This window comes from Salarias fasciatus, unplaced genomic scaffold, assembly GCF_902148845.1.
Source record: "Salarias fasciatus unplaced genomic scaffold, fSalaFa1.1, whole genome shotgun sequence".
NCBI classification, from domain to species: domain Eukaryota; kingdom Metazoa; phylum Chordata; class Actinopteri; order Blenniiformes; family Blenniidae; genus Salarias; species Salarias fasciatus.
In genome coordinates, this window is record NW_021941391.1 from 293,474 (window position 1) to 309,412 (window position 15,939).

At 50.3% G+C, this 15,939-nt stretch overlaps 1 protein-coding gene across 1 annotated transcript in view; it reads left to right on the forward strand.

The window, feature by feature from the left end:
* The first annotated feature begins 3,491 nt into the window (after nucleotides 1–3,491).
* The window catches only part of hlfa (HLF transcription factor, PAR bZIP family member a), a 13,712-nt gene continuing 1,264 nt past the window's right edge, over nucleotides 3,492–15,939 (forward strand). Inside the window, 5 exon segments of the mRNA XM_030087613.1 lie at nucleotides 3,492–3,854; nucleotides 3,857–3,915; nucleotides 5,785–5,848; nucleotides 5,851–6,138; nucleotides 15,400–15,614. Of these exon segments, the coding sequence (XP_029943473.1) occupies nucleotides 3,791–3,854; nucleotides 3,857–3,915; nucleotides 5,785–5,848; nucleotides 5,851–6,138; nucleotides 15,400–15,614 (690 nt within the window). The 5' untranslated portion in view covers nucleotides 3,492–3,790.

The following is a 15,939-nucleotide window of genomic DNA, read 5'->3' on the forward strand; positions in this document are numbered from 1 at the left end:
ACGGAGCCGGGTGACACGGAGCCGGGTGACACGGAGCCGGGTGACACGGCGACGGAGCTGGGAGCTACTGAATAGACTCTGTTTCCGTGGAAACAAGAGAAACAACTTTAGCTAACAAAGCTCAGGATCCTTCTCCTTCTAGATGGAGGAAACTCTGGTCCTGATCCAGGTTCTGCTTCTGGTCCTGGTCTTGGTCCTGGTTCTGCTTCTGGTCCTGAGCGTAATAAATTCTGCACATGCTCAGTGGACGATAAGAACAATGCTTTCCTCAGGAGAGTCATGAGTCACAGTCCAGACTCCTGGTCCTGGTCCTGGTTCCAGTCCAGACTCCTGGTCCTGGTCCTGGTTCCAGTCCAGACTCCTGGTCCTGGTCCTGGTTCCAGTCCAGACTCCTGGTCCTGGTAGTTTTAGAGTTGACAGTCTCAGTAACAACGATCCAGCCTGGTGTGGTGTCAGTATGAGTGTCCGTGTTCTGCAGTGTTGATGTTCTCGTGTTGTTCTCCGTGTTCTCATGCTGGTAGTCAGTCTTTCTGATGCTGAGTCCTTCAGCTTTATTCTTCAGTTTTTGGGTTCAGGGTTCTATTGAGACCAGAAGGTTCCATCCTGGATCCTGGTCTGGTCTTCTCCTGGTTTTGTTGGGACGTCTGTTTTCTCAGCTTCAGTCGTTTAAAGACAAGTGACGTCGTCATAAGTGACCTTGTTCTGTGTTTCCTCGTCAGGATCTGCGGCTGCACTTCCTGTCCAACCGGTTTTTCCAACCGTTCGCAGGGCGGAACGTTCCGCAGTGATTGGATCCTGAGACGTGGCGCGGACTGTTCTGGTTCTCAGTTCTCATCAATACATCTTTTGAAACGTGGGATTTTCTCAGCTTGTCCTGTTTTTTTAAAGATTGATTTTCTTGTAATCTTCACAGATCTCCTCAGAAAACTGTTTTTCTTTCATCCGATCCTGCTTTTATTCACTTTGATTCTCAACTTTCTCACAAAATTTATATATTTTTGGCTTTTTTTTTTAGCTGTTTCCTGTCCGTAAAACATGGTGAAATGAGCTTTTCTCTAAAGAAGTCAGGTCAATATCACTATGATGCCCAGAATCATTAAAATCAGTGTTTTAATCTGATTATCCTCTTCACACTTTTCGCTCGGTCCAGCCAGAACTGAAATTTCCTCATGAATGAACCGTCTCTCTGGTTTGTTTTCATGTGTTTGAACCATTGATATTTTTCATTTTCTCCCTGGTTTTCTGTGGTCCAGTCATCAGAATTCTCTTCTGAACGTTCCTGTTCTGGGTTTCTTGGTTTTGTTCCGTCTGCTGGCGACTGGCGGGAGTTTTGGTTTCTCCCGGGTTTTTCTGGGGATTATCAGTTTCCGTCATTCCTCCTGCGTCTCACCGGGTTTTACCGTTTGAAGATGATTTTAAACCAGGAATTCTTCTTTTCTGTAGAATTCCAGGAAAGTCGCTCCGTCTGCAGAAGAAGCTTCATTCCTTTCAGGGATTTTCAGCGGCGCCACTTCCTGGTGAGCAGGGTTCCTACAAGACGACACCACACGACACAAAACGACACAAACCAACACAAACCAACACGAAGCAACACCAGGTGACACAAAACGACACGAAGCAACATGAGACGACACAAAATGACGACACGAGACGACAGCTCCCTTCTGCCTGAAAGTAGGTCAGGTTCAGAGCAGGAGATGAGCTGCTCTCACCTCTGCTGCTTTAAATCCACTCAGAGAGACAAAGAGCTGGCAGGGACCAGCCGAGACCAGACCAGGGACCAGATCAGAGATCAGGGACCAGATCAGGGACCAGCGAGACCAGACCAGGGACCAGATCAGAGATCAGGGACCAGTTCAGGGACCAGCCGAGACCAGATCAGGGACCAGAGGCTCTACAGTGAAAAGACACCGAGGAGTTACTGATTTATTGACACTGAGTGTGTTACTGTTGTGGTCGGTGGACATGTGTGAATCAGTGTGAGTCCTAAAAAACTGCTGGATTTATTTGCATGAATGAACATTTGTGTGTCATTTCCTGTCTTTCTCTTTTGTTTGTTTGTTTGTTTTTTTCTCTAAAGTTGATGCCCAGCCGGAGAACAAGGTTTCTCTTTGTGTTGCAGCTGCTGACGGCCGTCAGGCAGACAGGGACCACGAGGGCCCTCACGCCTGGTGGGGGGTCGGCTCCTGGGCTCTTGGGCCTCGGGCTCTGGGCCCTGCCCGCCCCGGGTGTCCGGCGCCCGGGGTGGACCGGCTCCTGCCGGTCGTGGCTCTGCGGGCCCCGGGGCTGCCGGGGTCCCCGGCCGGGGCTTTTCCTCTGCCCCGTTTCTGGACCGGAGCGTGGGCGTCTGCCTGGGGGGCGGCTTGGATCCGGGCTCTGTGATGTCCGCCGGCTGTCTGGGCTCTGAGGGCCTCTCTGGCCTGCTTCTGGCCTTCTCAGAGGTCAGAGGTCATATATGCATGATCACTATCCACCATCACTGTCACCATCATATTCACATGATCACGTTGATCTTTAATCACTCTTCACATACTGGGTTACCTTGTCTTCTTGTGGTGGTTAGAATAATGGTGATCTGTAGCAGACCTCTCTTGATGCACGCCCCGAGTTTACTACTAGTTACTACTAGTTACTACTAGTTACGACTAGCTATATTCAAAAAAAAAAAGGGTTTGTGGTGTCCTTGCATTTCCTTCCTCCCCTACACCTCCTTTTATTTTTGTGGCCTGGTCTGTTCACTAATAGGGTTCGGAAAAAAAAAAAAAAAAAATGTATGTATGGTTCTGTAATTTTCTTTGTTGGTTGCCGGCTCTGTTTTGGTGTTGTCTAGATTGGGGGTTTGGGATTGGTTCTTGGTTGCGTGTGGTGCGTCGACAACACTGTTTTGCATTGTGACTTTGTACATAGGTGTGCAGCAGGAGGAGACTCAGGCTCGTCCTGCTGCTGACATTAAATCTGTTCGGATAGTAAAAGGCTACAATCATACAATATTGCACGCCCCAGCTGCTGAACAGGACAAGGAAAAAAAAAAGAGAAAAAAAGAAAGGGACACGAGGCCTTTCTGAGGGTTTTTCCTACAAACTGCTTCTTATAATCCTCCACTTCCACACTCCAGCAACACATTTCAATAAAAAAAGAAAAACTGCACAAAACATCTACAGGTGTCTGTTTTTTCTTACTGTTTATGAAACTCTGCATGTTTAATTTTCATGTTATTGTGATTAAAAAGAGGAATAAAGATTAACTGTGGTCTCAGACATCAAAAAGTTGGACGTTTCATTCTTTAAATCTTCATTTTAGTAAACAATCCCACCAGGAAACAGAATTTCCGAGTGCCTGTGAAGGGCAGCACATTCTGAGACGCGCGTCTGTTTTCCGTCCGGACGCCACTGAACGCAGCACAGTTCCCGCCCTCTCGCGCTGACGTCAGCGGCGTCAGTGTCCGCACATGGACGGAGGAGTTTCGCCGCCGCTGGCCGCCGCTCCGCCTCCTCCTCCCGGTCCTCCGCTCCTCCTCCCGCTGCTCTTCCTCCCTCCTCCGAGCTATTTGCCAGCCAGCCTCGACGACAGACACCCAGCCAGCCGCTCGCCGTCCCGCCGCCGCCGCCGCTGCCGCGCGGAGCCTCGACGCCCTCTGAGCCCCGGAGCCGCGGACCTCTCGGACCGGGCGGGTGTTTTCCAGCTCGGCCGCCTCCTCTTTCAACTTTTTTTGAGATTTTATTTTCGTCCGTCTTTTGGACCGTCCGGAGGAGGATTTCTACCCGTTTGTCTAACTGACCCTTGAAGAAATATGGAGAAAATGGCCCGACCTGTCCCGATCAACCCCGGGTTCCTGCCGCCGGCCCCACGGCGTGCTCAAAGTCCCTGCTGGAGAACCCGCTCAAGCTGCCGTTCCACCACGACGAAGGTGCGTCAGTCAGTCCGAGCCGAGCCGAGCCGAGCCGAGCCGGGCCCGCGCAGGGCAGGCGGCCTGCCGCGGGCCGCCCTGGCACTCCCGGGTCCGGGTCCGGGTCGGGCTCCCGGGCGGCCCCCCCGCGGCTCCTCACTCTTTCGCCTGGTTTTCTGCTGCTTTTATCTGCTTTTAACCTTTAAACCTCTCGTTTAGCCGCGACGCGCCCCGCCGACAGAGGGCGCTGTCCCGCCCTCTGTCGATCAGCGCAGCGACTCTTATTTTTAATTTACGCGAACAGAAGCTCCGGTTCCAGGAGTAAATCCCGGTTCTGTCGCAGCCCCGCTCCGGTCCTTGTGTTTGTTTTTTTGTGGCTTGAATTCCAGCGGAGAGCATTAAAATCTACATTTATTTTATTTTAAACACAGTTTATGGAAAATTAAAAAACATTTAAATGTGAAGAAAACAGAAATATTGAAGAATTTTTTGAAATGTTTGTTCATAGTCGATAATGCTGACATGAGCCTTTAAAATCCAGATGAATGCGAGGCTTTCGGACTGTTACATAACATATTGCAACCGAAAGTGGATTTTGAATCCCCTCTAGATTGTGTTTTGATTCATTCTTTCTTCTTAATGCAGTAAAATCCCGTGAAAATGAGAAGATCTTTATTTTGGCACATTGTTGAAATATTGGACGATAATACACTTACTGACCACAAACCAGACAGGTTCCTTTAAGGTCTTAGAAAAAAAGAAGAGAAATTACCATTAAAAAGCGATTTACAGTGAAGATAACGTGACTGTCCTTAAAAACCTCATATTTAACATCCATGCCTGCGTTCATTAACAGCATGTGAAATCAGTCATCTGTTATCTTTCATTCTTCATGATTTAAAATATCCTCATGTCTAGTTTTATTGTATGGCGTATTCTGGTATCGTAAAATATTCATTATATAGTAATCTGATTAAATCAGCACCTTTAAACATAAGACCAACTTTTTTCCAGTGTAACAAATAATGAAATTAATTTTACTTCACAGGTCAGAATCTTGTTTCAGTGACAGAGACAGAAGGATTTATTTCTCGCATTTATTCCTCAAAGTGCTGGTAAATGTAACAGTAGTGTAACGATAATGTAAAGTACAGCTCCAGTAACGCAATGTAACAGTAACGTAACAAAAATGTAATGTAAAGTAACTGTTACATAAGCTGATGCAAAGTAACTAAAGTAACCAGAGCAGTAACCTAATTCCTAAATTTCCCTGTTTGGGATTAATAAAGTAACTCTGTACTCTCAGATGTAATGAATATAAACAGTTACATGAAGTAATGTAAAGTAATTGTAATGTAAAGTAACAGTCTGTTGTATCAGTGTCTTCCTGTCCTCGGTGTCTCCTGCTTGGAAGCGACTGTTGTGACTGTCGCTGTGTAAATAAAGCTGGGCTGAATTAACAGTCCTCCTCTGTCCGTCCCTCGTCTCTGAAACGTCCTCCTCTGTCCGTCCCTCGTCTCTGAAACGTCCTCCTCTGTCCGTCCCTCGTCTCTGAAACGTTGTCCTCCTCTGTCCGTCCCTCGTCTCTGAAACGTTGTCCTCCTCTGTCCGTCCCTCGTCTCTGAAACGTTGTCCTCCTCTGTCCGTCCCTCGTCTCGAAACGTTGTCCTCCTCTGTCCGTCCCTCGTCTCTGAAACGTTGTCCTCCTCTGTCCGTCTGTAAACAGTTGCGTTGCTTCTTCTTCAGTGGTTGAATGTCGGTTCTGTCCGTTCACCTGTGGGATGCTGGGGACGTTTCGAGGGACGTGACCCCGTGTGACCCCTCCACCTGTCGGGGTGGAGCAGGCGGTGTGTGTTGGTGACAGTGTGTGTGTGTGTGTGTGTGGTGTGTGCGCGCAGGGCTTCGGGAAGGAGAAGGAGAAGGAGAAGAAGCTGGAGGAGGACAGCGCGCCGCAGTCGGCGTTCCTGGGCCGACGCTGTGGGACAAGACGCTGCCGTACGACGGCGACAGCTTCCAGCTGGAGTACATGGACCTGGAGGAGTTCCTGTCGGAGAACGGCATCCCGGCCAACACGGCGCAGGCCGACGCCGCCGCTGCGCCGCAGGCCGCCCCGCCGCAGCCCGCCGCCCTGCAGCAGGCCCCGCCCCCTCCCGCCCCGGCCACGCCCTCCGTGGTCGACCTGAGCAGCCGGGCCACCACCTCGGTCCACACCGGCCTGGCCCCCCAGCCGTGCCTGCACAGCCCCGCCGCAGGTCAGCACACACACACACACACACACACACACACACACACACACACACACACACACACACACACACACACACACACACACACACACTCTGTTGTGGCAGCAGGACTTCATTCTTCACGAATCGATCCAGAAACTTTTTCCTCTTCATGAATTCTGACGGTAAAAACTTTTCCTGGTTTTGCTCCGGAGAGGGAACCGTTGCTTCTACCGTTTGACCTCTGACCTCGAGACCAGAACCTGAACCCCCGATCCATCGACCCCCGTCATGTGAGCCCCGGCTCTGCTGACGAGTCCCGCAGACCAGAGTGAGACCAGACCGTCAGGCTCCGCCCCCACTGCCTGGCATGGGTTCTGGATTCAGGTTCTAGGTCAGGAGCAGGTTCTGGATCAGGACCAGGCGGTTCTGGATCAGGAGCAGGTTCTGGATCAGGAGCAGGTTCTCTCATCTGGATCAGTCGTTCTGCTTTCCGTGAAGATTTGAGTTTGTGGTTTCTTGCGGGTTTGATTCCCCCTCCACGGGTTTGGCTCACACTGGCTGGTTCCTGCTGAACTACAGCGCCACGCCGCGTAGGCTAGCCGCGCGCCGCGTAGGCTAAGCCGCGCGCCGCGTAGGCTAGCTGCTCGGCCTCGCCTACAGAGTCAGAGATCTTAGACGACTGTCAGGAGTCTCACTCCCCCCACTATGCGATGAACCAGCTGAGACGATCCACGGCGGTGGGAAACCGGCCGCTGACATTTTGTTTGACTGAACTGGACTGATCAGCTCGACCAGTCAGAAACGTATCCTGATCATGACGCTGGGTCACATGATCGCCCAGCCCCAAGTCCAGGATCAAAAAGATTTTGGTAACTTAAAAAGGGAGACCGTCCAGTGGAGGGAGGGGCTTCTGGGAGATTGTCCAGAGGAGGGAGGGGCTTCTGGGAGATTGTCCAGAGGAGGGACGGGCTTCTGGGAGATTGTCCAGAGGAGGGAGGGGCTTCTGGGAGATTGTCCAGAGGAGGGAGGGGCTTCTGGGAGATTGTCCAGAGGAGGGACGGGCTTCTGGGAGATTGTCCAGAGGAGGGAGGGGCTTCTGGGAGACCGTCCAGAAGAGGGAGGGGCTTCTGTGACGGGATGCCGCGGCGAGGGTTTTTGCATACTTGTACCAGCGATAAAGCTTGAGCAGCACGATTTCATTCATCGCGCGAATGAATTGGCGTTCACCGCCTCCGGTGGAAACACGGCGTAACGTGTCTGGACCGCCCGGCTCCTCCTGGACGCCTCCGGATTCAGGTTCAGCTCCTGTGTTGCAGCGTCGGCGCCAGAATAAGATCAGATTCCAAAAAATAACAAAAAAAGAGTTTTAAAAATCACGACATGAGTCTGAAGTGACAGGAAGCTGTCATGAACACCGTATTGGACGGAATATAGGACGGTGTTTTTTTTCCAGAAACTGTTTTCTCCAAAACAGGTGGTTCTATAACCGAGGACTAGACTGTCGTTACACATCTGCAACACTAGATGGAGCCAAAGTACCGGTGAGCAGGAAGCGAATGAAGCGTCAGTGATCTGATGAGAAATGGAGGAAGTGAGCATCAGGAAGGAAGAAGCTGGAACTCTGGACCAGTGAGCAAACAGCAGAGGAGAAGTTTAACCTGATGGTTCAACGCCGCAGAGTCAACAAACTACTGCCGAGATTTATCAGACTGAATTATTAATGTTAGGAAGCTGAACAGAACTGGAATCTGATGGCTCTAAAGTTATTGACATCATTCATGCAGTTATTTATTTATTTGATGCTTCTTCACTGAGTCTCAGCCTCAGATTCCGAGAAACAGAATCTAGTTTTAATTTCATACTACAGTAATAATTCTGGATCTTAAATCGCATGAAATGTTTTCTCTGCTGTGAGTTTTTGAGTTTAGAATAATTGTACAATAAAAAGTCATTTCATGAGGAACCTTATTGTCTCCAACATATTTTTATTTTCACAAAATAATGTTTGAAAGATAGTCAGTTTAATCAGAGTCGCCCTGTATTCAGGACAATACGGTAACTCAAAGCGTTAAATGCCGGTGTCAGAACAGTTTAGCTTGGTAAATGTTGGAGTTACTACAAAACTTGTCAACTCCAGTGAGCGATACGCCCCCCTCCACAATTTCTCGTGAGCACGGCCCGCCACCGGGGGCATCGGCACTAATGTGGCCCTCCATCATGTAAGTCGGCCGTCCCTGCTTTAATCCTCAGCTAAGTAAGTCTGTCGAAACTTTCAGGAAATTATTGGAAATTGATGTGAAAACTTGAAATTCGGAGATTTTTTTATTAAAAAAACAGTTGAGTCGCTGGTTACTGCTGGTTAGCGCTGGTTAGCGCTGGTTCCTGCTTGTAACTGCTGGTTACTGCTGGTTGAGCCGCTGGTTAGTGCTGGTTAGTGCTGGTTAGCATTGGTCAGCTCTGGTTAGCGCTGGTTACTGCTAATGAACGCTGGTTACTGCTGGTTGAGCTCCTGGTTAGTGCTGGTTAGCATTGGTCAGCTCTGGTTAGTGCTGGTTAGCGCTGGTTGGTGCTGGTTAGTGCTGGTTACTGCTGGTTAGCACTGGTTGAGCCGCTGGTTGGTGCTGGTTTGTGCTGGTTAGCGCTAGTTGAGCCGCTGGTTAGCGCTGGTTAGTGCTGGTTACTGCTGGTTAGCGCGGGTTGAGCCGCTGGTTGGTGCTGGTTACTGCTGGTTAGCGCAGGTTGAGCCGCTGGTTGGTGCTGATTAGTGCTGGTTACTGCTGGTTAGCGCGGGTTGAGCCGCTGGTTGGTGCTGGTTAGTGCTGGTTACTGCTGGTTAGCGTAGGTTGAGCCGCTGGTTGGTGCTGGTTAGTGCTGGTTACTGCTGGTTAGCGCAGGTTGAGCCGCTGGTTGGTGCTGGTTGGTGCTGGTTAGTGCTGGTTACTGCTGGTTAGCGCAGGTTGAGCCGCTGGTTGGTGCTGGTTAGTGCTGGTTACTGCTGGTTAGCGCAGGTTGAGCCGCTGGTTAGTGCTGGTTACTGCTGGTTAGCGCGGGTTGAGCCGCTGGTTAGTGCTGGTTAGCGCAGGTTGAGCCGCTGGTTAGTGCTGGTTAGCGCAGGTTGAGCCGCTGGTTAGTGCTGGTTAGCGCAGGTTGAGCCGCTGGTTGGTGCTGGTTAGTGCTGGTTAGCGCAGGTTGAGCCGCTGGATGGTGCTGGTTAGCGCAGGTTGAGCCGCTGGATGGTGCTGGTTAGTGCTGGTTAGCGCAGGTTGAGCCGCTGGTTGGTGCTGGTTAGTGCTGGTTAGTGCTGGTTAGCGCGGGTTGAGCCGCTGCTCTCTTGTGTAACGCTCTCATAAAGCTGCCGCTCAGTGAAGAGTTGTGAAACGGGCCGTAAAAGAATATCAGACGAGCTTTTATGTAAGATTGAAACGGAGCAGAGCTGCGATGGAGGCTGTGATCAACAGTCGCAAAAACAACCGGCAGCAACGCCGCTTAACAACGCAGCGGAGGTCGAAGGTCATCCACATCCAGCAGTCCAGGTCAGAAAATGATACAAAAGATAAATGTTCTAAAAGGTAAATGTTCTGCACTGACATGGCGCTTTCTACCCTGCACTGACAGAGCCCAGCGCGCTTTACACCGCAGTGTCACATTCACCCATTCACACTCACATTCACACACCGGTGGAGGCGGCCGCCATGCCAGGCGCTCAGTCCGTCCACTGGGGGCGATGTAGGGTTCAGTGTCTTGCCCAAGGACACCGACATGCAGACAGGGGGAGACAGGAATCGAACTAACAACCTTCCGATCGAGAGACGACTGCTCATAGGGCCGGACCATATGGCCAAAAATGTTATCATGATATAGGTTTTAATTTTGGTCGATATGATATAATTCCGATATCGATATAAATAATACAAAAGCCTCAGAAAAACTGTTAATAATTATGTAGATAATGTACTTCCTGTAAAACTAGAGATTATTTATCCAGGAAGCTCCTCCAGTATAAAGTTTTAGAAATAAAAACTACAATAAATTAAATGTTTACCTTTTATTTAAGAAATATGAAATCACTGTCAAATAAATGTAAGTTTCACCTTTTTCAATATAAATAGCTTCAACTTTACTCTTAAATACAGTTATGTTGTTGTTATGGATTCAAACAAAGCTGCTTCAACCAGGAAGGAAAATGAAAGTGCTCAGAATTACTAAGGTTAAGTACAGAATTACTTCAGGTTGTAATGATTATGGTGACACTGCAGTGAATCCCTGTACTTTTTTTTTGTGGCATTTCTCTTCAGTGTTGCAGCGTCTCGTGAATTGTAGACGCTCCCTGAACCCCGCAGCACCACCGGCTGCTAATCTAAATCAATATTGCTTCTGCTGCTTGACAGACAGATACTTTCAATAAAAATGAGCTTGCAGCCTGTGGTCCAGCTCACAGCGACGGGATGGAGGCTCCTCTGTGTGTCACTGACTTTTGTTAAAGAGTTATTGAGACCGAAAGTCCGCATCTGTCAACACGCTGCTAACTTCACTGGACTGTTCAGTGAATGATATTCCTAATTCGTGGCCACAAAATAATATTTCGTGCGCACAATTTATTATTTCGCGGCTACAAATTAGCTTGTGGAAGCTTGTTCAGTCGCGTTTACATCTGGAGTTCTCACTTTGGAGCTCAAACTGTGCTGGACCGTCCAGCGGACTGTCCTCAACATTGTCCTAGGCTTTACTTCTTGTTGTCTCATGCTAGCTGTTGCCAAAGCTGTCCGTCCCTGGGAGAGGGATCCCTCCATACTGTGGTTCTCCCCAAGATTTCTTCTTTTCCCACTGGGTTTCTGGAGTGTTTTCTTGCCGGATGTGAGGGTCGAAGGCGGTGGTTGCTTCGTTTTGTCTCGTTACTGTGAATATTGACATATTACCATTATGCTTATTCACTGTTTTTATTTTTACCGACCAATGTAACATCTTGAAGCCCTCTGAGGCAGCTGTTGTTGTGATACTGGGCTGTACAGAAATACATTGATTGAAACTGATTGAAATTGAAACTCACTGCGGGGGAGCTAGCTTGTAGCCTGAGCCGAGGACGGCCAGCTGTGGCTGCAGAGCACTGATCACTCTCTGCGGCGCTTTCTGTTCGGCGTGAATCAGCGGCGCCGTGGACAGCAGTTAGTGACTGTGAAACGCAGACTGTAATGCACTATATCGAAATATCGAAAATGTGTTTAAAACTCATATCATCGTTATTGGATAAAAATATACCGAGGTATATATTGATATTGAAATTTTGTCCGGCCCTAACTGCTCTCCCACTGAACCACAGCTGCCCCAAGAAAAAGACGATAAAGACGAGCTGGACCGAGGAAACGCTGATTATTCATGTCTGACTGTTTTTTTTCTTCACTTTTTGAAGATAAATCTTTGAAAATTTTCAAAAATCAGCTTTTTTAAATTAATCCGTCTCTGGACTCTGAGCCATGCGCTGAGAAAACACTGAGTGTGTGTGTGTGTGTGTGTGTGTGTGTGTGTGTGTGTGTGTGTGTGTGTGTGTGTGTGTGTGTGTGTGTGTGTGTGTGTGTGTGTGTGTGTGTGTGTGTGTGTGTGTGTGTGTGTGTGTGGTTACATGATGCTGTAGCTCAGCTTTAATCACAGACCGCTCAGGCGCAGCGGCTCCAACTAAACGGTCTGCGCTGTTTTTGTACACAACACTCTGTCCAGTTGTAGTTTCACGTGTGTGTGTGTGTGTGTGTGTGTTTATGTGAATGTGAAGCCGGTGGGTTTCCTACAGCGTGTTGAGCCATGTGACAGACACATGCAGCTCAGTGAGCAGCCTGAGCCGGTCTCGGTGTGAACCCCCCCCCCCCCCCCCCCGCCGGAGCACAGCCTGTACTCAGCTGCGATCACATGGACTCGGGCGTGCTCGTGTCACGTGTGCACGGCGCCGTTCCAGCTCAGCGAGCCTGGCCTGGTCTAACCAGCCTCTCCTCCTCCTCCTCTCCTCCTCCTCTCCTCCTCCTCCACCCTCCTCCTCCTCCTCCTCCACCACCCTCCTCCTCTCCTCCACCCTCCTCCTCCTCTCCTCCTCCTCTCCTCCTCCTCCTCCTCCTCTCCTCCTCCTCTCCTCCACCTCCTCCTCCTCTCCTCCTCCTCTCCTCCTCCTCCTCCTCTCCTCCTCCTCCACCTCCTCTCCTCCTCCACCCTCCTCCTCCTCCTCCACCCTCCTCCTCCTCTCCTCCACCCTCCTCCTCCTCTCCTCCTCCTCCTCCACCTCCTCTCCTCCTCCTCTCCTCCTCCTCCTCCTCCTCTCCTCCTCCACCCTCCTCCTCCTCCTCCACCCTCCTCCTCCTCTCCTCCTCCTCTCCTCCTCCTCCACCCTCCTCCTCCTCCTCCTCCACCACCCTCCTCCTCTCCTCCACCCTCCTCCTCCTCTCCTCCTCCTCTCCTCCTCCTCCTCCTCTCCTCCTCCTCTCCTCCTCCTCCACCTCCTCTCCTCCTCCTCCACCTCCTCTCCTCCTCCACCCTCCTCCTCTCCTCCACCCTCCTCCTCCTCTCCTCCTCCTCCACCTCCTCTCCTCCTCCTCTCCTCCTCCTCCTCCTCCTCTCCTCCTCCTCTCCTCCTCCTCCACCTCCTCTCCTCCTCCACCCTCCTCCTCTCCTCCACCCTCCTCCTCCTCTCCTCCTCCTCTCCTCCTCCTCCTCTCCTCCACCCTCCTCCACCCTCGGCCGCTGCAGCCTGAGGCTGTTTTTCTGCGCTGAGGGGAAGTGAGCCGCAGGTCAAAGGGCGTGTTCGCCGCATTCCTCCGTGTTGTTAAAACCGAAGCGGCTAAATTTAGTCTGAAATCAACACGGACCGCCGTTTGACCCGGATCCTTTGGGCCTCGCTGCCGTGGAACCTGCAGCTTCTTATCTGCATGTAATAATTAATCCGCTGCTGACCTTTGAACCCCAGCGCAGTGAGGCACTCAGAATGTCCTGCATGGACCCGAGACAGACCCGGACCCTCCAGGTCCACATAATGGACACTTTCTAATCGGCCTTCAGATCCTGACCAGAGCCAGAACCGGGAGCCGGATCCGATCTGAGCTCAGACTCTACAGCGTTAACAAACCCTGCAGCGCTAAAAACAAACATGAGCGAAATCCTGTCGGTTACACAACACAACCCCACAAAAGCAACAACAGGTCCACCTACAGGCGGAACGTGGCAGGAGGAACACCCAGTCCACACAGGACTACAGAAGGAAGAGAGACGCCTCCCTGTGAAGGACGAGGAATCAGACGCTTCTGAACTAAACAGCATTTTACTGCTTCTGGCCTTGATTCCTGTTCTTTTTTTTATTATTTTTATAATACCAAATCCTCATAAACCAAAAAAAAAATGGACTCAGAAATTAGTTTACATATAGAATTTACATTCAATCAATTTGTCATTGACATAAAATGACAATTTTTTATTTAATTTTTGATTTTATTTTGTGTAATTACAGGGTGAAACTGTTTACAGCGCGACGCAGTGTTTCTGTCAGACTGTTTACAGTGTGACACTGTTTCTATCAGACTGTTTACAGTGTGACACTGTTTTTATCGGACTGTTTACAGCGCGACGCAGTGTTTCTATCAGACTGTTTACAGCGTGACAATGTTTCTGTGGGACTGTTTACAGCGCGACGCAGTGTTTCTATCGGACTGTTTACAGCGTGACGCAGTGTTGAGTGTTGTTTCGTGACGGCGGGACGACTGGTTTTTACAGCCTGGAGTTGGTGTTTGGTTGCCAGGCTACAGTAAATCTTGTTTGCGCACTTTGACCTCTGATAAGCAGTGAGACGAGAAAGTGTGTTGATCCAGCGGGGTCAGAGGTCATCCTTATCAGTTGTTGTTGGCCTCACAGTTGGTTCGACGGGGAGGCGTAGCTGTAGGCTACAGCGTGGCCGCCTGACGTGTCTGTTTATAGGTCAGGCTGTCCGGGCGGGGTGAAACCAGGTGAGACCCACCGCCGTGCCAGAACGCCGCTTCTTAGCCGATCAGAGGTGATTAGGGCGAGGACGCAGCGGCACTTTTAGCCGGTAAGGAGCTTCCAGCCCGGTTCTGGACCAGGCAGGATCAGTCGCTCTATTTGTGGACGGATCATCTGGGATGTGGTGCCGAGGAGTCATGTGACCCAACAAACACTTGTGAACAGCACCTCCTTCCAGCCTTCACCTCCGTTCAACATCCTGAAAACCCAGAATCACCCTTCAGTACCGGTTTTCACCACTAGGTGGAGAAAGAGGTTTTATCTGAAGCAGATGTCAGTAAATAATAAACCCTGTATTTTAATGATACCAACTGAAAATCATCTGGAGAACGTGATAGGAAGTCCACCGTTTCAGAAGACACACCTGAAGAGGTGAAGCTGCAGTGCTGCCTTCTGCCACAAGAGGGCAGAGTGGAAATTACACAACGCTTTGGTCTTTTAGTTATTCATTAATTATCAATCAATGTCATGGTATGAAACATACTGTGTGTGTGTGTGTGTGTGTGTGTGTGTGTGTGTGTGTGTGTGTGTGTGTGTGTGTGTGTGTGTGTGTGTGTGTGTGTGTGTGTGTGTGTGTGTGTGTGTGTGTGTGTGTGTGTGTGTGTGTGTGTGACCCTGATTGATGTTTTGTTTTCATGGCTGCTGTTACAGTTCAGCTCTTTGTGTTGCTGAATATAAAACCTGCTCTATGAAGTGAAGCCTCACTGTCAGGACGGTCCCGATGCCTCTCACTCACACACACACACACACACACACACACACACACACACACACACACACACACACACACACACACACACACACACACACACACGCAGTGGCCTGCAGGAGGGTAGCCGGGGCCTCAGCGCCCCCCGGTGGACACATCTGAAACATGTTTGATCTGAAACAGCAGCACTGACCTTCACTAGTTTTTCTTTTATTATTTAGAATAATTATTTTTTGGTTTCAAATCATTTCGCAGCTTTTTCCACGTGTCCTCCTCTCCCACTCGTGTCCTTAGTTCCTGGTTTCTTCACTAACCTGTCCACTGTTTGTCCTCCTCTGTCTCTGAAGAATGACTCTAATGAGAAGCTGTTTTGATTGGAGTTCATGGTTTTCATCGCCCCAGAGTCACTGAGCTTCATCTCTGATGGTCCTCAGTTGGGTTCCAGGTTCCAGGTTCCAGGTTCCTGGTTCCGGGTGCCTGGTTCTGGGTTCCTCAGCTGGTAGGACCCCAGGACTGAGTCTGGACTCGGCTCACCCGTCTCCTTTGTGCCGCCGCCTCTCGTCCTGCAGCGCTGCCGCTGTCCCGCGACACCCCCAGCCCCATCGACCCGGAGTCCATCCAGGTCCCGGTGACCTACGACCCCGACCCGGCCGACCTGGCCCTGTCCAGCGTGCCCGGCCAGGAGATGTTCGACCCCAGGAAGCGCAAGTTCTCCGCCGAGGAGCTGAAGCCGCAGCCCATGATTAAGAAGGCCCGCAAGGTCTTCATCCCCGAGGACCTGAAGGTGAGGAAGAGGAGGGGGGGGGGGGACTTCCTGTTTGAGCCAGCAGTGAAACGTGATCAGCTGTTAGTGTGATCAGTTGTGATTGACTAGTTAATTGTGATCGACTGTGATTGGATGTGATCAGCTGTGATCTACTGATCAGTTGTGATCTATTGTGATTGTGATCGACTGATCAGTTGTGATCGGCTCTGATCAGTTGTGATCGGCTGATCAGATGTGATCTACTGTGATTGTGATCGGCTGATCAGATGTGAATGGATGTGATCGACTGTGATCAGCTGTCATCAACTGTGATCAGTTGAGATCGGCTGGGATCAGATGGGAT